Source organism: Gekko japonicus, unplaced genomic scaffold (assembly GCF_001447785.1).
Source record: "Gekko japonicus isolate JY-2015 unplaced genomic scaffold, Gekko_japonicus_V1.1 scaffold127, whole genome shotgun sequence".
Classification (NCBI taxonomy): domain Eukaryota; kingdom Metazoa; phylum Chordata; class Lepidosauria; order Squamata; family Gekkonidae; genus Gekko; species Gekko japonicus.
In genome coordinates, this window is record NW_015170891.1 from 1796165 (window position 1) to 1821108 (window position 24944).

The following is a 24944-nucleotide window of genomic DNA, read 5'->3' on the forward strand; positions in this document are numbered from 1 at the left end:
CACCAAGGCGCATGGAACGCTGTTACCTTCCCACTGAAGTGGTACCTATTTATCTACTTGCAATTTCTTGCTTTCGAACTGCTAGGTTGGCAGGAGCTGGAACTAGAGACGGGAGCTCACTCCGTCATGCGGCACTCGGGTCTCGAACTGCTGAACTACTGACCTTCCACAGCCTGCAGTTCAGCGTCTTAACCACTTGAGCCACCTGTTACAAATCCTGTTGTACTTATAATCAGCCAGACACTAAGTTGTAGCCTACAGACATCACTGAACTTTCAGTACACACTCAAGGAGTTTCACCAGAAGCACTGCCTATGCAGTTTCATGCCCGCTGCAACTCTGTGGACTAGCACCTTGTTTGTTTATTTATTTACACAATTGATACCCTGTCCTTCTGCCCTCACAAGGGCCAGCAAGGTGGCTAACAACTTAAAACACACAATAAAACACACAATAAAAGCACATTTTAGCACCATTAAAATCAACCTTCCCAAAAGACATATAATTAAAACAATTTAAAACAGAGTTAAAATACGTACAAAGACATAAAAGCAGCAATTGAAACATTGGTCGGGAAGGAGGGATCACCGAGGGAATGCCAAACACAACAAAAAGAGTCTTCACTCACTGGTTGAAGATGGCCTCCGGAGGGAACAGATAAAGCCCCCTGGGGAGAGAATTTCAGAGCTTTGGTGCTGTAACCGGGAAGGCCCTTCTGGGGTACCACCTGCTTAATCTCTGAAGGCTGGGGGGGGGGCACCTGAAGATGAACATCATGGTTGGGTTCATAAAAGAGTAGGTGGTCCTTAAGGTATGTTGGTCCCAAACCATGCAGGGCTTTAAACGTCAGCTCCAGCACCTCAAACTGTGCTCAGAAACAAATTGGGAGCCAGTTCAGATGGGCTAAGGGTGGCGTGATATGGTCCCTATGACCCACTCCACTGGCGTGATATGGTCCCTACGACCCACTCCAGGCAACATCCTGGCTGCAGCATTCTGTACCAACTGAAGTTTCTGAAAACTTCTCAAGGGCACTGTGGGAATCTAATCAAGATGTAACCAGGGCATGGTTAACCAGCTGAAGCTGGGGTTTTTTAAAGCCAAAATGAAACTGAAGGTCTTCAGAATGTTCAAGAGATCTACCACATTCTGCGTTGGTACGCAGAAGGCATCACATACCCATCCACTCAACTGTGATCCAGTCGTGTCTTTCCCTCCTTATCTCTATGGTTTTTGTGGGCCAGGCTAACTTGACATTTCTTTGCCTCAGCTTGTTTGCCAGAATGTTGGTTCAATTTCCCCACTTTCTGGTGCTCGTTCTTGAGCAGAAGATTGTCACGTCCCCCATCTGCCTTCAATTTCCCTCCCAGTCTCCTGCAGTCTCACAGGCTGGCTTTTCAACATTTTCAGCTGCAGCAACGCTTGTGGTTTTCTGCCCCTTGTGCCAAGACAGACTGACATCCTGTCCTAACCGGCATGTCTGTCACCTAACAATAGGACCATAGACAGGCACTGAGATGGAATTAGGGGACTGTCAGGGAAGTCAGGATATTGCTTCAAGGACATCGAGGCTCTCTGTCCAAAACTCTACAAATGCCAAAACCTCAATGATTAACAGTTGCATTAAGTTGCATTAAGAACTGAAGTGCTAAAGACCTACGCAGAGTACTTGGCAAGCATTTCGAAGCAAGTGAATGTGAAGAGGTGGAAAAAAAGGCTGTTTATTCTGGAGGCTACTCGACATTTTATCTCCTAATGCTTTTTATAGATTCTGTTAGGGAGCCAGTGTGGTGTAGTGGTTAGAGTGCTGGACTAAGATCTGGGAGACCCAGGTTCTAATCTCCATACTACTCTGGAAGCTTGCTTGAGGGTACTTGGGCCAGTCACACCCACTCATCTTACTCTACCTCACAAATGTATTGTTATTCGGTGTAGAGTAGTGGTTAAGAGTGGTGGACTCTAATCTGGAGAACCGGGTTTGATTCCCCACTCCCCCACATGAAGCCATCTGGGTGACCTTGGGTCAGTCACAGCTCTCTCAGAACTCTCTCAGCCCCCACCTACCTCACAGGGCGTCTGCTGTGGGGAGAGGAAGGGAAGGTGGTTGTAAGCTGCTCTGAGTACAGAGAGCAACTTGCCATGTGAATATTTAACAAAATAAATTATAAAACAGATTTTTTAATTTCTTTGATGAGGAAAAAATGGAGGAGAGAAGGATATTGTAGGCTGCTATTGGGATGAAAAGGGCACATATATCTATGTAAATAATAAATATTGCTGACTGCTGATTTTTTAAGACTGATTGCTGCTTATAATGTTTTTATCTCTGTTCCTTTCCAAAGTTTACATGGGTGTTCTTAAAATGCCTTGAATTGTGCTGCTGGATGCTTTTAATTTTTTTTTTAAAAAATCTGTTTTATAATTTATTTTGTTAAATATTCACACTGCAAGTTGCTCTCTGTACCATTTGAATGGCAGAAAATAGGATCTAAATCTTTCAGATAAATTAAAGGGGTGAAAGTGTTCCCAGAGATAATTTGCAGATGTTTAAAAGTCTACTCCTATACACTTCAAGGCCAAATTTCAATCACACTCACACTCCTTGCTGAAACAAAGTTTGTTTGCCGCAAGCTGGGAATGCGATATGAAAAAGCCCTACACTGACTGGCAGCTGGCACCATAGGAAAGTTCATCCATAAGTCCCCACTGATCTCTAGGTGTGCGTTAGCTCAGTTGCACTGGGGATAAAAGCATAAACTCATCCACAACATCTGGGGTACAACATGGATTTGATATCAGCAAGATGTGGCACACCTATTTCAATTCTAAAATACTAAAATCAACAGGGACAGCCCCAGCTTTGTGCCAAATCTCAAATCTTGATGCCTCAAAAAATTAAGCAAATATGCATGGATTTTGTGTTTTGCACAAATTATTCAGTGTCTGCTTATAGCAGCTACACAGCACAGAAAAAATTCAATTTCTCAATCACTACAAAATGCTACAAAGCCTCCCACCCGTTTCTGAGATTTCACAGGGCACTGGCTCATGCTTCTCCCTTATAAGTTATTGCTACACTATAAAAACTAAAAACTTGCTTTTTTAAAGCAAAGGTAGAATTTTTAGGGTGTATTTTGCTGCAGATACTAAAAGTCACATCTATATAATGTGAACACAGAAACAGCAAAGTATTTGCAAAAGGTACACCCTGCAGTCCTGAATCGTGATCAAATATGCACACAGAGCCACCTTCTATGAGCACAGGCTGATTGGTGGCCACTGAATCATGTCTCAGTGCTTAGCTTCCTTCATGGCCCTTTTCAGAATTGAAGTGACTTTCTTCTTCATCTAACACACTTGAAAGCAAAAAGCTGGCTCCCTCCCTTTGACAAGTGTGCAATTTGTGTATCTCCCTGTCTCTGTCAACTTTCTCCAAGCGCTATTCATCTCCTTCATTCTGCTTTGAGTGACGAACAAAATTGGTAAACAGCTCCAATATTACAGGTGTCAAATCTCTCTTTTGTCTAGCTCCATTTTTTTTTAGTGGAATGTAATTTAGGCAGTGTGATTTACAAAAGTCTTCTCCTCCTGACCCTCTGTGCTATTGCTGGGAAGATGTAACTTGCATTCTTCATGCCAATCAGCTTTTCCTTAAAAATAAATCTTTATTTTGGCCTGTGTGCCTCTGAAAAATCTTCTCCCCCACCCCTTCCCCTTATTTAAAATTTCGTCTGCTACTCATTTAAACAGCAGAAGCAATCCAAACACTCAGAATTTGTTATCAAGAGTGGGGGAGGGGTTGTTGGTTTGTTTTTTATTGCCTATATTAACACTTCCAAATGCTTCATTCTAAATGACAAAAAGGACATGCTGAAGTTGGTGAGCAAGAGGCACGCTGTATATTTTTGGAGACAGTTATGTTCATTGACTTTTGGAAAAGTGGTGCTAAGTGGAAAGGGTTAACTGAGAAGTGGGGTTACTGGGAACTGATTTCCCCCTTGCTTAATGCTACTGAGACCTGGGGTCGACTAGGAAATCCAGGGACCAATACCCAATTTCAGAGAATACAAGAAAACCTGCTTCTCTGCTCCAGCACCTCCGTCACCTGCCCACCAACTTCCCTGCTGAATCGTTCTGCCACTGCCTCCAGGCTGAGGAACTCCCTGCCACAGGAGGTAGGACTGGCACCACTGTTCTTGGACTTCTGGCCTTGCTTGTTCCAGGGAGCCTTTGAAAATGGATTTTTAGTTGCTTGGCTGCTTTAGATCTTTGCCTACTACTGCATGTATTGCTCTTTGTTGCGGGCTATTTTAAATGGATGTTTTAATACAGTGCTAAATTGACTGTGTTGAAAATTGGCGTTAATTGCTTGTCTCATCCATCATCTGTTTTACTGGACCAGTGTCTTGAAAAATATTATTACATTGTGTATGTACCCTACCACTTCACTCTGCCAAGTCCTCTTCCAGCCTAAGGAGGAGCTCCGTTTCCTTCTGAGGAAGGGTCCTTAAGCTAAAGCTCTGTTGGGCAACATGGAAGGATAAATGCCACACAATAGAGGGGTGTGTTTTTTGTAAACTCTGATGAGGGATCTTTTCGGGGGAACAGAAAGGCAAAATACAAGCCCTCAAAGTAAATAAACTGTGACTAAGAGATGAGACTGAGTTCCCACATGAATGTCTGTGTGCGGATACCCCCTCAAGCCCAAGTAACCCACCCAGAGAACCCCCAGCAACTGTCGCAGGCACCTTACCTCAAAGCAATAGTCTTGTCCCAAGATGCTGCTGTGCACCGGCTTAATGACCACCTCCTCCTCCATGCTGAGATCGAGGGCCTCCACCGCGCTACTGGGACTGAGAAGTGACTCGTGGGAGCGTGATTCCTTCAGCCTCGGCATTAGATGGGATCTAGAGGAGGAAGAAGACGATGACACAGACCGTCAGACACAATCTGCCCTCTCGACAGATCAGAAATGGCACCTCTGTGATCAATTCGGTGTCGTGAGCCTCTGTTCACAACAGACCGATGCATCGATTGAATGTAAACACAGAAGAATTATCTTATCGCCAGGCACATTTGGAGCCCACGATGTGCTTATTCACATTTACAACCAGCCCAAGATATTAAAGATTTTTGTAGGTCCCGAGAAAGGGCAAACTGAAAAGATTTTCTAGCCTCTGGTAGCCAGACGAGACTGGGTTGGATCAGTAGGTCACGGACAATGCAGGCTCATTTCTGTTGGGAAGTTATGTCAGGCACTGAGGAGATACCAGGACTGGTGTTAAAGGGGTGATGACGGCTGATGCACATCCCCTCCAGGACTGTGGCTCAGAACTTGACTACCTCCTCCTTTGCAGGCAGAAGTCCCCCGGTTCAAGTCTCAAAGTCTGCCGTGAAAATATCAGATGTTGGGAAAGACCTTTCTCTGCCTGAAATCCTGGGAAGCTGTTTCTGATCAGGGGAGACAATACTAAACCGGATGAACCAATAGTCTGACTTGGGCTGAGGTAGCTTCATACATCTATCGACAAACGACTGTTAATGGATGGGTATGAATGGCAGAATCAGTATCAGCTTTTTTAATCCCAAATCTTCAGGGCAGCCTTTTTTAAAAAGTGCAAGAACTAATCTACCAGATTATCTAAATCTATTTAGAACAGCATTCCATTTTCAGCAACGACCAACCAGCTGCACAGCCAAGGAAGAAAGCAATTATCTTCTATCATTGCATGCACCCACCAGCTGATATCAGAGAGATATGCTCTTTCTCTGAACATAGAGGCTTCATGCTTCAGGAAGCAATCCTGGAGGGTTTTTTTGTTATCTTCTGAGTGTGGAACACTGCGGGTGTGGAGGGGGAGGTATTTGTGAATTTCCTATACTGTGCAAGGTGTTGGACTAGATGACCCTGGAGGTCCCTTCCAAATATATGATTCTGTGTAGTTATTCTGGCTAACCACCGTCTGTTGACTTGTCCTTCATGAAAGCGTCTTAGCCTTTTTTGAAAACCTGCCTTTGCATCTTGTGGCAGTGAATTCCATAAGTTAATCACATTTCCTTTTCTCCACCATACTCTTGCTGCCTGCCCATTTTGACTGGTGATCATGAGCCCTGCTTTACTTTGACAAGCCTTTATTGGCATACATATATACATACAATAGGAGATCAGATTAAATATAGATCGGAAAATACAAATCCATATAGGGTAAAATTGGAGCTACGGCGCAGAAAAACAGCATGAAAGCAGAAAAACCTAATGGTTACTTATCAGAACGTATAGCCATAGCACTAAGAAGAAACCTAGCTACTATTTCGGTTATTTCCATATCTTGATTATCAAGCAAAAACAGAACCTTAAAATCGTCACCTGAGCCCTACTAATATGTGAAGAAAAGATTCTTCCACACCAGCCATCATTTTATAAACCCTCTTTAAATACCTTTTAAACCCCAGTCTCTTATTCATATTTTCAAGTACAATGGTGAGTTTGCACTGCAGTCAGCACATGTTCAGAGTCCCTCTCATCTGACAGTATTATTAAAACTCTCTAGCTCCATGCACTTACTAAAAACAAGACTCCATGTTGAATCCACAGGGTTCAGATCTGCCAATATAAATGAACTGCAGCTTGCATCTCAAGGCAAGGGGGGGCAGGGGGGCAGAAGAGCGCTCTAAGATCCTTTTCCTTCTCTCTGTGAGGAAAGGAAACTGCCTCCAGAATGCCTGGCCCGCCTGACTGCTCAGGACAAAGATGGGAATAAGGATTAGGCTGGGAGACAATGACATGGAGAAAGAATAGGAATTGTTGTGGTCCCCAACCTACTTAAAACAACAAATACCCAAGACAGCAATCGGTTGCAAGCAAATTCTCTAATGCAAATACGAAGCACAGCCAGGGCTGGTTCACACACAACCATCCTCTCCCACCCTTACTCCTTGCTCAGACTCCAAGCAGGTAATCTTTTAAACACAAACTGGGTGCTAGGGATGGTGATGTACAAAATTAGGGCCTTCGATTTAGTGTACAGGGGTTGAAAGAGGGCCTGTATGCTGCCAGCGGAGGCTAGAGACATAAAGACTGGGGAGAAAGAAAGGGACCCCCCGAAGACTTTTCCCTCCCAATTTTGGGATAGTTTGGGGAAGCACGGAAAAAACTATCAAATATATGTCTACGAAGTTGTTCAGGGTGCTGAAAACCAGTGAGGATTGTGAGGCACTCCAAAGGGATCTGTCAAAGATGGGTGAGTGGGCGTCAACATGGCAAATGGGGTTCAATGTGGCCAAGTGCAAGGTGATGCACATTGGAGCCAAAAATCCTAAATATAAATACACGTTGATGGGGTCTGAACTGGCAGAGACTGAGCAAGAGAGAGATCTTGGAGTTGTAGTAGATAACTCACTGAAAATGTCGAGACAGTGTGTGACTGCAATAAAGAAGGCAAATGCTATGCTGGGGATTATTAGGAAGGGTATTGAAAACAGATCAGCCAATATAATAATGCCCCTATATAAATCAATGGTGAGACCTCATTTGGAATACTGTGTGCAATTCTGGTCACCACACCTTAAAAAGGATATTATAGCTTTGGAAAAAGTGCAGAAAAGGGCAACTCAAATGATAAAAGGGTTGGAACACTTTCCCTATGAGGAAAGGTTAAGGCGCTTAGGGCTCTTTAGCTTGGAGAAACGACGACTGAGGGGTGACATGATTGAGGTTTATAAGATTATGCATGGGAAAGAGCAGGTAAAGAAAGAGGTACTTTTCTCCCTTTCTCACAATACAAGAACCCGTGGGCACTCCATGAAATTGCTGAGCGGTCGGGTTAGAACGGATAAAAGGAAGTACTTCTTCACCCAAAGAGTGATTAACACATGGAATTCACTGCCACAGGAAGTGGTGGCGGCTACAAGCATGGACAGCTTCAAAAGGGAATTAGATAAGCATATGGAGCAGAGGTCCATCAGTGGCTATTAGCCACAAGGTATAGATAGGGACTCTGGGGCAAGTGATGCTCTGTCATCTTGGTGCTTGGGGGGGGTCAACAGTGGGAGGGCTTCTAATGTCCTGGCCCCACTGGTGGACCTCCTGATGGCACTGGTATTTCTGGCCACTGTGTGACACAGAGTGTTGGACTGGATGGGCCTTTGGCCTGATCCAACATTGGCATCTCTTATGTTCTTATGTCTCTCCTCTTGAATGAGTGGAATGTGCCAAGATAGCATATGGTATAGAAGAATGCACCTTTGCTCACAGAAAATTAAGGCATTTATACTTTTAAATCCCATTGCTATCACAACTAATACAACTAAATATGCAAACTCGGTTATAAATGATACATTTTACATTCTTAAAGCTGCAAAAAGGGTTAGGTTTGAGCAAAAAGTACTTATGGCAGCCCTGTAAGGTTTTCAAGGCAAGAGATGTTCAAAGGTGGTTTGCCATGGCCTGCCTCTGCATAGCAAACCTGGTATTCTTCGGTCATCTCCTACTCAAATACTAAGCAAGGCCAACCCCACTTAGCTTCCGAGATCTGACAGGATTGGACTAGCCTGGGTTATCCAGGTGAGAACAAGTACATATTGCGTATATTTAAATTCCCCCCTAAAATGTCTGTCGCCTCCCACCGAAAAAAGACAGAAAAGCGCCCAACTTTCCCCCCTCTCATGGCACAATTTTTTTTGGAAGTTTCACATTGCCAGTGGGGACATATCACTAGGGCATGGGGGTGACGTGGCCAACATGAGAAGAACCATCCCAGTGAAAAGTCACTGATCAATTGCACTCCGATGTGCTAGACTGGCCTCAAGTTGGAACACTGAGGCACCTAGATGGTGCTACAGGCAGTCAGCAACCAATGTTTGGCAAGGGCACTGCTGGACTCCCACTCATGTGGATGCTATCGTGATAGCAGCTACTTTCAACCTTTGCTCAGAATTGGTTAAGAATGACATTTACCGCGTCAGGCCAAAAATGCCATCAAATCCCTCTCTCCCTTGCTTGTTCCCAGCATCCATCAGGATGAGGGCTAACAGTCTGACAGGCCTCCAACAAATTTGCTTAATCCATTTTAAAAGCCATCCAAGCCAGGGTCCATCACCATATCTGGTGGCAGTGAACCCTAGTAGTTGTGCAGTGTTAAGAATGACTTTCCTCCTGCCGGCCTTCTTGCATTGAGTGACCACAAGTTCTAGAATTCCAGGGAGAAAATTCTCTCTCCATAGACAGGCACCACAAGTAGACTCCTCCGAGATTTGTGTATGCATTTTGTTTACCTTATTGGGTCCTTGTTTCAAGAAAATCTCTCTCTCTCTCTCTCTCTCTCTCTCTCTCTCTCACACACACACACACACACACACACACACACCACACACACACAAATCCACAAAAATCACACACATAAAAATCACTCCATGGTCATTACTCAGTCTCACCACTCCGTTTTGGGGAAGCCTAATCACCGTCTTCAGGAACCTAGAGTATGGGGGGAGGGAAGCTATAACCCCTGCTCCCCCCAGGGACAGCAAAGACTTGCCTTGCTCTGGTCCGTAGAACCTGGGAGAAAAAGCCACTCACTTCACTGGTATGCCAAGTCACTTAAACGTTATTTCTGCAGACTGTCTGTGAAGCACTTGGAGGGAGGGAGGGAGGAAGGGAGGGAGGGAGGGAGGGAAGACGTCTCTGCCCCAAGGAGTCTAGTCTATGTTCAGAGAGATGGAAAACGCAAAACTGAAAAGGAGAGGTAAGGACGAACCAGAGCATATATAATGATTTGGGGAGGAGGGCCAAGGCAGGGTTTAAGCTTGTCTGGACTTCTCTCCCTGTCCCCTCCCTCCTCCTTTACTCTCTAATAAAGAGAGTCTCTCTCCCTTTCCCCTTCCCAGGCCTTACCCAAAAGGGAAGTCCAGCCCCACAATGCCTCTGAACTGTGCCCTGCCATGGAACATTTGCTGTTGCAGAAGAACTCACACTAGATGGGTCTCTCAATCCAGAAAGGCTGTCTTTAAAAAACCCAATACACACACAGAGAGCATTCCACCCTCTTCCTCTGCTACTACCTGGTTTCCCCCTCCTTGTCCTGCCCATCCCAGCCTTCTGCTCCGCTTGCTTCCCTCTCGCACTGCCAAGCCAGGAAAGGCACACGCATTGTGAGCACTGAGCTTGGCTCCTGAGCCTGCTGATTGGCTGCCCTGTAGCTGGGTAAGGGAGCCACATCTGCCGTAAATGTCAACATCAGTATGCTTGCAAGTGAACACCCGCTGTGGAGGCCTGACACGCCGCCACTCGCTTGGAGCGCATGCCACAGAACACAGCACATTAATCCAGAGGCAGCAAAGCTGCTGCTTCCACTGGGAGGTGCTTTAGTGACAATCAGAAGACTGTGGTGATTCGTGAGGCAGCCACGCTTGTGGATGATGCTCAGGATGGCGAAATCCCAAGGAGACCACACAACCCTCCAAAGGGGTCTCTCCAAACAGCAGGCTAACTGTGGATCAAAACTAAGTGTAAAGTGAATTATACCAAAGCAACCCACCCAGCTTGACATAGATGTTGATGGGACTGACAAGGATGCAGTGGACAGCTCAATAAAAATGTGCAGTAGCAGTGAAAAAAAAGGCAAATTCCAAACTGGGGATTATTAGGAAAGGAGCTGAAAATGAAATGGCCAGTATTGCCAGGCCTAAGTGTAAAGTGAATTATACCAAAGCAACCCACCCTTCCCCAGCTTGACATAGACGTTGATGGGAGTCTGAACTAGTTGTGACTAACCAGGATGCAGTGGACAGCTCAATAAAAATGTGCAGTAGCAGTGGAAAAAAGGCAAATTCCAAACTGGGGATTATTAGGAAAGGAGCTGAAAATGAAATGGCCAGTATTGCCAGGCCCTTGTATAGATCTATAATGTGACTGCATTTGGAATACAGTATACAATTCTGCGGTGGCTCAAGTGGTTAAGACGCTGAACTGCAGGCTGTGGAAGGTCAGTAGTTCAGCAGTTCAAGACCCAGGTGCCGCATGATGGCATGAGCTCCCATCTCTAGTTATTGTACAATCAAAATGATTTAAGACATTGAAGTATGTTCCCTATGACAAAAAGGCTAAGGAGTTGGGGGGCATTTTAGTTCAGAGAAAAGACAAATAAGGGAAATATGACAGACATTTATGAAGTGCAAAGGGAGAGAATACTATAATTAATTTGACTGGTGGCAGATGAAGGCAGGGCAAGACGAAAAACCCTTCCCATAATGCATAACCATTTTTTTCTTTTTCAAATTTGATTACAACATTTATAGCTTGATCAAAGTTATGAATCACAATGTAGAGAAGGGTATATATTTTAAAGAATACAAGTATCATAGTAAAAGGATCTGAATCTATTCCCCCCCTTTAAAAAAGTTATATACTCTAATTTTTTTACTGCAGATAACTGTAACCTGTCTGCACATGCATGACAGCACCCTCTTTTTTTTGATAGCATACCTGGGGGAAAAACTAGTCCTCCGTTGGATTATACGCAAGACGTTCTTGTTTAATTAAAAGAATTGCATATACTACATTTCCCCCCAAAAACGATGATCTTGAAGCGTGTCCACTGTGCATTTGTTTAATCTGCTGAGACTTTTCCACACTGCCAACAAGCTCTGTTTCATTTTTATAAACCTTACTCGTGTGAAGGTACAATATACCACTGGGGCATGATTCTAATGGGTTTCTTTAAAATTAACACAGGGCAGGACTTCAGGGCCTTTTAAAAAGAAACTGACGATTAAAGAGATTACATTGCCTAACAGTATAAGCCTATGAATGTTTATTTAGAGGTAAGTCCCATTTATTCAGTGGGGCTTATTTCCAAGCAAGTGTGCTTAGAATTGTAGCTCAACTTGGGGAATTCACCACCGCAAGCTAGTCATGCCACTAGCTGAGATGGCTTTAAAAAACAGGGGAGGCTATCAATGGGTATCAGCCATAACAGCAGAAAACAAATCCACTCTCCACACCTGCACTTTTCAGATTTCAGCTAACCTAATATAATGACTGTCAATCTCCAGAAAGGATTGCCTTCGTGTCAATCTCCCTGGCAGCCGCCCATTTCATAGCCAGACAGTGTCCTTAAAGCACCTTTGTGCCACTGTAGCTGGAAAGTGCAGGTGCTGAGCAGAGGGGATTACGAAGCCCGATGGCGTGCCGCAGCCAATTGGATGAATGATTCCAGTCCTATAACCGTGGCTCATGGCCTTTGCTTTGCAGAACTCCGGGCTAAAACCTCACCTTGTCACCCCAGGAAACAGAAACTATATTGTCTGTCCGTCTCCTGGCAAACATATATGCAAGCAAGGCCCTTGGACACATTGAGAGACCGCAGTCTTCTCCAATCAAAAAGAGGATGGCATCACCAGAGGAATCTGATCCATGTGAAGCTGATGTGAAGACCAGAATCCAATATTTGGAAAGAACAACACTAAATAGTTATAATGTTCAAAGCTGTTCAAGCTGTTCAAAGTGAACCATGTGTTAAAGACCAGTCCTCTGGCATGTACAAAGTGCTGCTGCTGCTCCAGTTCATCCTCCTCTTAAAGGAGCAGCTAACCGGGAAGTCCTTGGCATGAATCTAGCTTCTGCCCTCAACGCACTGCACAGACCCCCAAGAAAGCCGCTGTTCTCTCTGCTTCGCCCCCACCCACATACACAATATGGAGATTATTATTAACAATTGTACTCCATCCTTTCTCTATGGAGCTCAGGGTTATACGCATGGGGACTGGTGGTCAACCCATTTTATTCTCACAATTGCCTTGGCAGGTAGGTTAGGGGAACAACTGGTCTGTGTTCACGAATGGAGTTCGTGGGTCTCCTAGTACAAGTTAGGCCATTGGGCCATCTTAATATGCCTACTCTGGCTGTTTGTGGTTTCCAGGCAGGGAAAGGTCTTTCCCAGCAAACTCTGACCTGAGACCAACAGACAGGGTAACATGATCCAACGGGCTGGCAGGCTATAAGGCACAGGCTTGGCAGGATCTGGTGCTGAGAATGGTCTTTCCCACCTGCCATCTTTCAGGATTTAAACTAAGGATGTTCTGCCTAAGAGGCTGTACCACTGAGCTATAGGCTCTGCCTAAGTGTAAGAAGCTACTTTATGCTAAGCTTCAGAACACCGAGCTTAGCATTATTTACACTGATTGGCAGTGGCTCTCCCTCAGCAATCTGAACCTGAGATCCATTTTTATGGGGAGTGAACCAGGGACCTTATACCATACTAGGCAGGTGCTCTTCCCCAGACACAATCTTGTATAATTACTGAAAGGAAAAAGGCCCTTTTGTAGATCAAAAACATCCACTCCTTGAAGGCAACACACTTTCCCAGTAAATCAATCACCCGACTCCTTCTTGACACATCCATCCTTCTTTCCAACTTCCAGAGAAAGTTCACTCTTGATGGATGACTCTTTTGCTACTTATTAAGGTAACCTAGGAGACCAAAGAGCACCCACCAGCAGCAGGATGCATCCTGCCCATACCTCAAGCCATTGCTTAGCGGTGACCTCCTTGGGATGACATGAAGCACTTTGGTTTCGGGCACTTGTTCAAGGTGTGCCTGTGACATGACACAATGGTAAACGGTTTCAGCAGGGAGACAGGTCGCTAGAAGACAGACACGGATGTCTGCCAGCCATTTGGTGCTGGGGAGAGGGTCAAACCTGTAACCCTGCAGATTAGGCACCATCTTGATAGGCTGCTGTATCCAATCTCTTCTTCTTCTACTACTCTTGAGTGGCGGTTGATGGGCCAATGGCTGATGGAGTGCACAGCACAGCCAATGGGAGAGCCGGAAAGTGCCAATACACTGGGCTTTTATATAGGATTATATTGTTTGGGGTGCGCATACAGTAGCTACATGGCTCTTTGGTTGGTAGAATTGCAAATTCTGCACAGAGAGTAGCCAATGAACCCAGCCAGTGTCTTCCGAGTGGCAGTTTTTTCGGCCTAACACTAAAGGAGTGCATTTTAGAACTTTGGCACCCAAAACTCTTTTATTATAAGGGAGAGATTATATTGTTTGGGGTGCGCATACAGTAGCTACATGGCTCTTTGGTTGGTAGAATTGCAAATTCTGCACAGAGAGTACCCTGTACTATGGCCTAACACCTGCCTATCTATGTGTGATGTTTTTATCCCACCCTTCCTCCAAGCTCAAGTGGTATACAAGGTTTCCTTGTCCTTCATTTTATTGTCACAACAACCGTATGAGGTGCTGATGCTGACAAAGGGTGTCAGGGCCATCCTGTGAACTTCAGTGCTAAACAGGGATTTGAATCCAGGCCTGTTCAGCCCTAGTCCAGCACTCTAACCACTACACCACACTATCTGACACTTGGGCTCAAGGGCACCTGGCATCAGCACAGGCTACATAACTTCTAGATGGGAGCTCAAAACTTTTAAATAAAACTGTACACAAAATGCAACCCTCTTCAGACGTCTGAAATCCCGGCAGTGCCTTAAATTAAATTAATCTGCAAACAGCCAGGAAGACTGCGAATAAAAAATCTAGCAAATCTTATAGATGGGCTCTTACTGCACCATGCATTACAGAACAAATCAGACTCCCACACACAATTCATGGCTTTAAGGTTAAGGCCCAGAAGGGGTTATATCATGAGTTCACCATCACAGCACTTACAGAGCAGGGGCTCTAAAATATACTTCAGACTATAGAGAAGGAATGAGAAGGTGAGCTTATACTTCCTGTAGGACAGATAACATACTCCTGAGTTCTAGAATGGACTTTCCCACTTCAGAATGCTCGGGAAGGGGTTCAATGTTGGCTTGTTGTCTGAAGAAAAGCAGTCTATAAATACTTCAATAGAGACCCTCTTATGCAAAAGGTAAAACAAAAAAACCTCCCTGCACTAACCCCCCCCCCAAACCCCAGACAATCAGGGAACAGAGTTCTAGTTCTCCCAGAAAAGCTCATTTTCTACATGCAAGGAATATTTTGAAAATAACTGAGAATTTATAAATTTTAAAAAATTGAACATACACCATGCAATGAGCATCCAATATATAAATAATTGTGATGTGATATAACTTTGTCACAGCAAAGTCAACGAAGGAGTCACAACAGAAGATGAATGGGGCCTGCTTTCCCACTAAGCAATGAAGCATGACCAACTTGGAGTGAATCTATTATGATGTCATCTCTCTTTGTTGACCCTTACACAATTAGTCAGCTTAGACATACTGATGTAACTTATTTCCTTATCCATTTATAAGTGTAATGATCTCACAGAATAAGCATATATTGAATGAGTATGCTTTCAAGAAGGGTCAATAAAAATACCAGAAGGCCTAGCACTTACTAATATTTCCCTCCTGCTATCGCTAGCTTTAGCTTATTGCCAGTGTAGTGTATTAGTTACAGTGTTGGACTATCATTTGGGGAGACCCTGGTTTGAATCTCCACTTCGCTATGAAAGCTTGCTGGGTGACCTTGGGCCAATCCCTCTCTGGAAGCCTATCCTGCTTCACAGGGTGGTGGTTAGGATACACTAAAGGTAAAGGTTTCCCTTGCTCGAAAGCCATTCGAATCGGACTCTAGGGGGTGGTGCTCATCTCCATTTCCAAGCTGAAGTGCCAGCGCTATCTGAAGACTGTTTCCATGGTCATGTGGCCGGCATGATTAAATGCCGAGGCGCACAGAATGCTGCTACCTTCCCACCAAAGTGGTACCTATTTATCTACTTGCAATTTCTTGCCTTCAGGCTGCTAGGTTGGCAGGAGCTGGGGCCAGAGACGGGAGCTCACTCCGTCACGCAGCACTAGGGTCTCGAACTGCCAAGTTACCAACCTTCTGGTCTGCAGCTCCGCGTCTTAACCTCTGAGCCACTGCGGCCCCTAGGATAAACTAGAGAATGCCATCAATCACTGTAGGTCTCCTTTGGGGAGAAGAGTGATGTGTAAAAAAAAATGTAAATAAATACATAAAAATAAAACTCTGCATGCCCACCTGTACATCAAAAGAACAATCTTTCATAGGACAAATTTAGAGTCCAGTGGAACCTTTAAGACCAACAAAGTTTCATTCAAAGTATGAGCTTTCGTGTGCATGCACACTTTTTCAAATACACATGCACACAAAAGCTCATACCTTGAGTAAAACTTTGGTGGTCTTAAAGGTGCCACTGAGCTCTAAATTTGTTCTACTGCTTCAGACCAACATGACCGACCACCTGAATCAATCTTTCTTAGGGAATGTATGACAAATAGTGGGTTCTTCTTCTTTTTTTTTAAGGGAGTTTATTTTTCATGTAGGTAAGGTAAAGGTAAAGGTTCCCTTGCTTGAAAGCCAGTCGAATCCGAGTCTAGGGTTGCGGTGCTCATCTCCGTTTCAAAGCCGAAGAGCCAGCGCTGTCCGAAGACGTTTCCGTGGTCATGTGGCCAGCATGACTAAACACCAAGGCGCACGGAACACTGTTACCTTCCCACCAAAGTGGTCCCTATTTATCTACTTGCAATTTCTTGCTTTCAAACTGCTAGGTTGGCAGGAGCTGGAACTAGAGACGGGAGCTCACTCCGTCTTGCGGCACCCGGGTCTTGAACTGCTGAACTACTGACCTTCCACAGCCTGCAGTTCAGCATCTTAACCACTTGAGCCACCGCAGCTCCTTTTCATGTAGGACAGGATCCCAAAATGCACCAACCATCTATCTTCATAGTCTGAAAGGATTCTATCACCTGGCTTGGCTGTGTATGTAGATCCAGGCACAGCTTTGACCCATCTTCCAATATTGTATGAGGAGGGGGGAAAAGTTGTGCTCAGGTAAGGGAAAAAGCTAAAGGTAAGGGAAAAAGCAGTCTGAAGTAGACATTTCCTCAGAGTCCTTCGCTTTCTGTCTCCCTCTCCTTCCCTGTGCAGCTGAGATACAGGGAGTTGGAGAATTTGGAACTTACTTAACCCCTTTTGGAGGGAGCGTGGCTTTTCATACCTTCGGGGCAAGGAATTTCTGGTGGGCCAACCAGTTTGTCAAGTATGTGTATTTATCTCTGGAAGAGTCCAACACAGAGATGCAAACACAGCCTTGGAAGAAATAAGAGACCCACAAAATGTCTGAAGGAATAGATTGTGTAGCATTTTGTGCATGTCACTGCTCTCATGCCATTATGCGCTCACATGTGGATGGATAGAAGAGGATGAGATCAAAACATGTATCCAAGTCAATGCACATCTTTTCCATTAAAGACGCAGGATTAATTGAAATAACCAAGGGGTGGTAGTTTGGGAAACAGTGTAGAGGTTCATTAAATTATAAACAGTGTGGACAGAGGGACATTATCTCTCTATCTCAGGGCTGCCCAGTGAAATTGATGGCATTACATAAAGTCAGACAAAATAAAGTACTACTTTGCACAATCATCTTATTTTTTTGCCTTCATATTTTAACCTTGTCCTACTTTTATAAGCCTTGTAGAGATACTGTATATGGTTCTCTCCTCCATTTTTATCCTCACAACAATCTGATGTGGGAGATCAGGGTTGAGAGACAGAAAGACTGGCCCAAGGTCACCCAGTGAGTTTCATGGCAGACTGGAGATCTGAACCCGTTCTCCCCAGACCTAGCCCAGCACTCTAAACACTATACCACACTTAAGGGCCACATGGCCACAAGATGTAGTGATAGGCACTTGCATGGATGGTTTCAAAAAGGATTAAAGTAAATAATAAGACAATGGGATTATCAACAGCTATTGGGCATGATAGCTAAATGGAACCTCTAAATTCAGAGGCAGCGTAACTCTGAGCACCATTTCTTGGTAGTGGAAACAATGGGGGAGGATGTTGCCTTCAAGCCTTACTTGAGGCCTTCCCAGAGGCATTTGGTTGGCCACTGTTAGAAACAGGAAGCTGGCCTAGATGGACCACTGATCTGATCCAGAAAGACAATCTTTATAAATGGGCACAAACGTGGCAGCTCGCCACAGCACGTGACACACACGTTTACTGCCTCTGCCTTTTCAGGAACAAGGACATTTGTTTCTGAGTTTAACAGTATAAAAGTGGCATTAATAGCTATTTTTATCTCCTGCTTATTTCCCACGCAGGGCTAAAGCTTCAGTTGATGTTCAGCCTGACAGGATGGAATGCAGTTAGGATGCCAACAAAAATTATTCAAGCTTCTATGAAGTGGGAACAGAATGGGGGGAAAGAACTGATTAGACTGCAGATAAAATACTGTTGAAACTGAAGAAAGTTAAAGGCATGGGTAGGCCTTTAACTTGTCAGCATGTAAAGTGAAAAAGTACGTTGCTTCAATGGCAAAGGATATAAATTTTTGTGGAACAACCAGAGTGTGTTTCCCTCCATCTCCTCAGAGATGATCAGCAAGAGCCCATATCCCTCCATCTCCTCAGAGACTACCGGCAAGAGCCCACAGACTACAGCTTTATGAACCACCAAACTTTGACAAACCGGAGAAGACACCTTCCCAAATCAAACCCATACAGCCACCCTGAGTGGCTTTTAGGTGAGAACCCCCAGATATTCTTGGGTTTTCTTAGGCCACTGCTCCATAGGGAGGGGATAAGACAAAGCATAAACACAGCTTGTGCACAATTCAGATTCGGACTAGTAGGAAGTAGAGAAACATTGGGCCAGGAACAATTACAGGCTTTGTTTGTTGCTTATATATTTAAGCTTACAATTGTGAGGAATAACAAGCATTTTGAACACCTACTCTTGGTTTCTTGGGTAAACTTTGGGTGGAAATCAAATGAAGGGACTGAAGGTGGTTTCAGAGTAAGACTAGAAGGCCCGCCTGTTGAGGCAGCTAAACGGACTTCAGGCTAATGCCAACACTGCTGTTTGCAAGGACACAGAGAAAGTTGGGAGAGGCTCCCTTTGCAGAAGCCAGTGGTGTGGGTGAGTGAGCGTGGCACCTGTCTTCACACAAGAGGGGATGTACATTTGCCTGCCCACCTTCTGTCCTCCATTAGGAAACCTCCACATTCCCAAGAGGCAATGTAGGAAAAGCCAAACCACAGCTCAAGGCCTTCCTGCTCATGGGCCCCTTCCCTTCCTCTCACATGTCACTGCTTGCAGAGATCCAAGAGCAGACTAGCCATTTAACTCACTGGGAAAGTTTTCGGTGGGTCATAGTCCTGTAGCATTCAGGAGCAAGCAGAGTCAGGCCCCAGCAGCTCTGCCAGCAATGCAGGGACTGCTTGGCTCAGAATCTTCAGTAGCAGCAGCGATTAATCTCAGCTTGACAGCTGTCTCCTTCCATCTTGCGGTTGGAGGCTTCGGGTGAGCCGATGCCCACCCTCGGCACTGTTGGCTGGGCCTCAGCTGAGTGCCCCCTGCAGTGCTGGCTAACACTGCAGGGGTCACTCAGCTTGGCTCGTACCTGGGCATTTTAAAATTTAGGCCACCCTTAGCCTGGAGAGATCAGCTGGATGATGAATGGTGGCTGCCACAGGGGACAGTGAAAACAGCACACAGCCTCTGTGATCCCTCTAAGTGTCCAAGCCAGCTGCTGAAGGCCTGAGGAGATCCTGTGGAGACCACGACTGCCCAGTGTATGTAGTGAAGGCCACTACCATAGATGGCTTTGAAAGGGAGTTCACCAGACTTTAAATGGGAAACAGATTCATGGAGGAGAGGCCCATCAACGGCTACTAGCCATGGTGACTAAAGGGAACCTCCACATTCAGAAGCACTAAAGCACTGAATACCAGTGCAAGGAGGCAACATCAGGGGAAGGCCTTGGTTTCTATGCCATGTTTGTTGGTCCTCTAGGACAGCTGATTGGTCATTGTGTGAAACAGGATGCTGGGCTAGATGGTAAAAGTAAAGGCAAAGGTTCCCTTGCTCGAAAGCCAGTCGAATCCGACTCTAGGGTTGCGGTGCTCATCTCCGTTTCAAAGCCGAAGAGCCAGCGCTGTCCGAAGATGTTTCCGTGGTCATGTGGCCAGCATGACTAAACACCAAGGCGCACGGAACGCTGTTCCCTTCCCACCAAAGTGGTACCTATTTATCTACTTGCAATTTCTTGCTTTCAAAATGCTAGGTTGGCAGGAGCTGGAACTAGAGATGGGAGCTCACTCCGTCATGCGGCACCCGGGTCTCAATGGTCTAGATGGACCACTGGTCTAATCCAGCAGGGCTGTTTTTGTGTTCTTATATTTCCTTCTAACAGCCGTTGAAACTCACATAACAGCTTGTCTAACTGGTGACAATCTCAAGCTTTCCTTTAGCATCACAAGCTTAAGCAGAGGTTAAACAAGTTGAGTCACTGCTGCCTTCCCATGGAATCCTGGAAACTGTGACTTTGGGGGGAGGGGCAGGGGTCAGTGAGTGGGAATTCTCAGCATCCTTGCCAAAACACCCCAATCCAATCCTGAAGTCTGAGCCCTCGAGCCAGGAGACAAGTCACTAGAGACAGCAGGAGGAGCTGCCCTGTCAACCAGAACATGGGCAGAAGGCCAAGCCTCCTGGTCGTTATACCGGGCCTGGCCAATCCTGAGGCTTCATACTGCCTGCCAATCCCAGGGATTGGTTTTGGCATGCTTAATTTGCATAGTCAAATCAATTTGTAGAAGTTTGGTTTTAGTATACCCAGCCTGGGCTATTTGTGGGCCAGGAACAGCCACAATAAAATGTAAATACACAAGAGCAAAACCTGCAAATGATTAGATTCAGAGCAGATCTGGGCACGGCCTTGCTCCTATTTGCATTCCTGTGCATTCCCTCCTCAAAGCCAACACGTAGGGTGTATTTTAAAAAACACCCACCACAAAAGAATCCTAATTAAGGAATCATGAGAATCATTCCTGACAAGATTTTTTCTAACTCCAGACACAGAGCTCATCTTGCCATCAAATTCTGCGAGCGCCTGTGGGGTGGATGGGATACAGTGCCAGCTGATCAGGAACGTGAGCAGCAGCAATCAAATTAGAAAGGCAGCAGCTGAGTCTGAGGCATAAGCAGATTCTGTCTGCAGACCAGCAAACCGTGGCACAAGGGTGGCCTTTTTTGGACCTCAGGAGAACCCTTAATTGATCGTGCCAGAGAAATTGACCCGTTATTTCCAATCATTAGGTAAACTTTATCACCTCTGCAGTACCTCTGCTCTCTGTTCCCATCTCCTAGTTCTCCCAGCGGTCTCAACCGCCTCTACTTTTGGTGTTCTCCTAAGAATCAAGAGATCAACCCCAAAGGTCTATCTAACTCAGCATCCTGTTTTCAACAGTGGTCAGCCAAAAGGCTCCAGGAAGCCCAGAAAAGTGGCTGCTCTGCTCTGTTGCTTGCCTGTTCCCAGCATCTAGAATTTGGAGGTAGACTGCTTCTAAACACAGAGGTTCTATTTATCCTGAACAACAGCTGTCAATGGACTTCTCCACAAATTTGTCTAATGCCCCTGCTAAAGCCCTCAAAGACAGCAATCATCTCCACAACTGGTGGCAGCAAATTCCACATATTAATATTTATGTGGGGGGGGAAGTCCATTTTGCCTACTACCCCTTTAATTCGCTAGGGACCCCAAGTTCTTACATTACAGGAGAGGGAACCCCACCCGACTCTCTCCACCCCATGCATAATTTTATAAACTTCTATCATGTTGTCCCTTTGTTGTCTATTACCTATACTAAAGAGGTCCAGATGCTTGTGGGAAAAGGTAATTGAACAGAAAGGGCCATTTCAGCACCCCTCTCTTTTTCCCCCCAGTGCCACTCCTTGGCTCTGAAATCCTCCTTAGGGCCAGCAGAAGAATACATTATCTACAGTTAGCAATTATAATTTGCATGAATGTATGCAGCTGGCAGAATCCAGCTTGTCTGGGCACAGCAAATGTAATACACAACCTACGGCAACTCTGGCTGGATCCCTTCAGACTAGTAATTCCCTAAGTGTGCATTGAGATAAATTAAATAAGTAAAGGCTACTACTCACAGAGGAGGTTACCCACCATCTCTCTGCATGCTCTGTTATTGTCTCCTTCCAGCCAACTTCTGCTCGGAGCGTATAAATCTGCTGCAGTTCTGCTTGAGGTGTGAGTAGTTCATTCAATCACTCCTGATGCAGTGACATCACAGAAGACTGTGTGTCATGTCTCTGCAGGACATGCCGTTCTGCCCTCGCTTCCTTACGACCAGCCGTCACAGTGACAATTTCGTCCCACTTCTCAATTATGTTCTGCCCTCGCTTTCTTACGACCAGCCGCCTCCAGAGTGGCGGCAGTGACAATTTCGTCCCACTTCTCAATTAAGTGTGATTTGATCATTCGTTCACTCCTGAAGTCGAGACGCTGGAGAATTACCTGCCACAGGGCTGGTTCTTATGCTGTTGCAGGAGTTAGTGCTTTGGGTTTGATCCCTCCCTTGCTTGGGAAACTCATCCAAACAGACACAAAGGAGGTAGTTCTTACTGTTCCACATTTCAAAAGTAAAGCTTTTCAGGCCTAAGAGGGGAATGCAGGTCTGCAATTCTTATCCTGAAGGATCAACCGTCTGAGGAATGCTGCTTCAGACTAAGGAGGTTCCCTCAATCTCCAGCACATATGAAGCCCTCAAGTCAACACAAGTTGTGGCCATGGAGGTGACCTGAGTGTGCCTGAATCCATCTGGCAAGCTAAACACATGTTGAAGGCAAGTTGAACATATGAAGCTGCCTTACCCTGAAGTCAGACTGCTGGTGCATGTGGTCCAAAACCATCTACTCTGACTTCAGAAGTTCTTCAGGGTCTCAGGTCTTTCCTGCTACCAGGTAACTGGGGAAAGTAATCTGGGATCTTCTTCACTCAAAGCTGGTGGCTCCACAACTAAGCACAAGAACAGAGTTTTTGCCTGCGAGCAGCTGAAGCTGCATTTGGACTGTGACTGTTTAGCTCAGCACTGCTCTGACAGGTAAATGCTCCCAAACACCTGTTGCTCTTGAGCCTTTGAAATGGAAAGGATATGATCCCAGGACCCTCTTGCAGGCAAAGCAGCTGCTCTATCACTGAGCCACAGTCCGATTCCAAGAGGAACACCGGACACTGCCCTACACAGAGACTGGACCATCTAGCTGACTGCTAATCCTACTGAATGTCTATTCTGGCTGGCCGGGACACACGCAGAGCCACAACTCTCCCAAGAGGAGATGCCAGGGCTTGAACCTGGGACCTTCTGCATGCAAAGCAGGTGCTCTGCCACAGAACTACAGTTCCTTTGCTGCCCAAGGCGAACAATTCTGGAAGACAGGGAAGCAAGCAGCCAGATTGGAACCCTGTGTGCAGTGACCTCATCCTCCACCAGCAGGGGCCATCTGGGTGAACCCAAGACGGCTCAAGGACACACCTGTTAGCAATTAGCCTGCTTCCGCAGAGGCCATTCAGCCCAACTCATTTGTTGCAACTCTTCCCTCTTTAAAAAACACTAGCGTATTTTGCCATTGAGATCAGCAGCAAAGCCAATAACCAAGAAACCTGAGTGAGGTTTTCAGTGGATGGTCAAAAGCCACCAAGCTGTAAGTTGGGTTGATGACTAGCAGGGAGGTAGCACAGCCTCATAACCTGATACCTGTGTGCTCACCCAGGACAGCAGCAGAAGCTCCTAGGCCAGGAGCACAGCGACATACACACACTCTCTCTCTCTGAGCTGCTCCAGCTATAAACACCAAGACAGAGGAAATCAGTTACTTTTGTTTTCAGCCACATAATCTTCAAATGTTTCAGCATGTAAGAACTGTCACAGGTGAGCTAAATTGCTTTGAATACTCATAAAAACAGCTTATCTCAATAACTCAGTTGGATGGAAGCCAGTTCAGAACAATGACTCATGCAGAGAAGCACAGGGAAGCCTCCTCTGAGAATAGGTAATTATGTTGTATCTCGGAATCAGAAGTAATTGAATGATCCAATCACACCTAATACAGAGAAGCAGCAGAATTAACCTCCTTCTGTGGCAGAAGCTGATTAGGGAATCATGCAAGGATATAGCAGGCAGCTTTCTTTTACAGAGGCTTTGGCCTCACAGAAGCCTTATATTTCCCATGGTGTATTCACTGCACACTAGTGTACGTCAGTTTATATTTTGGAATTACTGCAATAAACCTGTAAAACTAAGTCAGAATGATTCCCATACTGCAGGTAAGAGTGGGGAAGGGAGGATGAGACCAAGAACCTCACTGGGCCCGAGTTCTGATTTCTACCCAGGACATTCTGACTCACAGCACACTCTCCGCACCAGTTCAGATCAGAATCTGAGTGTGGAAACAACCTACAGACTGACATACTCAGATCCTTCTGCTTCCAGGTCTGCAATTACTCTAGTTTGCCAGGATGTCCAAATCTAACAAGCTGTGGTTAGCACTAACCAGGGAATACTTCCCAACTGGGCTTGCCAATCCACTTCAAACCCGGATTCCAAAACATACTCTGAAGACAATTCCCCATTTCTGCTGCTAACCATTCTGCCTGATTCAGAGCATTCATTTATTTATTATTTCCATTTATATACCACCCCTCCCCCACAAAGTGGGGCCCGGTGTGGGTCACAACAATATAAAACAAACATAACAAATATAGTTAAAAAGCATAAAAATACAAAGTATTTAAAAAAGCAAACAACTCACAACTAATAATGGTGGATCCATCGTTAAGTCCCAGAAACAAGTTCAACCAGGAAAGGCCTGACAGAAAAGCTCAGCCTTACAAACCCTGTGGAACCTATGGATGGCCCGTTGGGCCTGGGTCTCGTCTGAGACGGCATTCCACCAGGACAGGGATATGACTGAAAAAGCCCTCACCCGGGTAGATGCCAAACGGGCGACCCGAGGGCCTGGCCCCACCAGCAGGCCATGAAATGGTGACTGCAGCCACCGGGGGGGGGGGGGTCAAGGGGAGAGGCGGTCCCTCAAGTATGACAGTCCCAGACCTTTTAAGGGCTTTAAAAATCAAAAACAGCACCTTGAATT

At 45.5% G+C, this 24944-nt stretch overlaps 1 protein-coding gene across 2 annotated transcripts in view; it reads right to left on the reverse strand.

Annotated features, from left to right (window-relative positions):
* DAB2IP (DAB2 interacting protein) overlaps window positions 1-24944 on the reverse strand; it is a 94300-nt gene that overhangs the window by 47392 nt on the left and 21964 nt on the right. For both annotated transcript variants that reach the window (XM_015418431.1, XM_015418430.1), the window contains exon 2: window positions 4754-4907. In XM_015418431.1, coding sequence (XP_015273917.1) covers window positions 4754-4897 — 144 coding nt within the window. In that variant the 5' untranslated portion in view covers window positions 4898-4907. The remainder of the gene's footprint in view (window positions 1-4753; window positions 4908-24944) is intronic.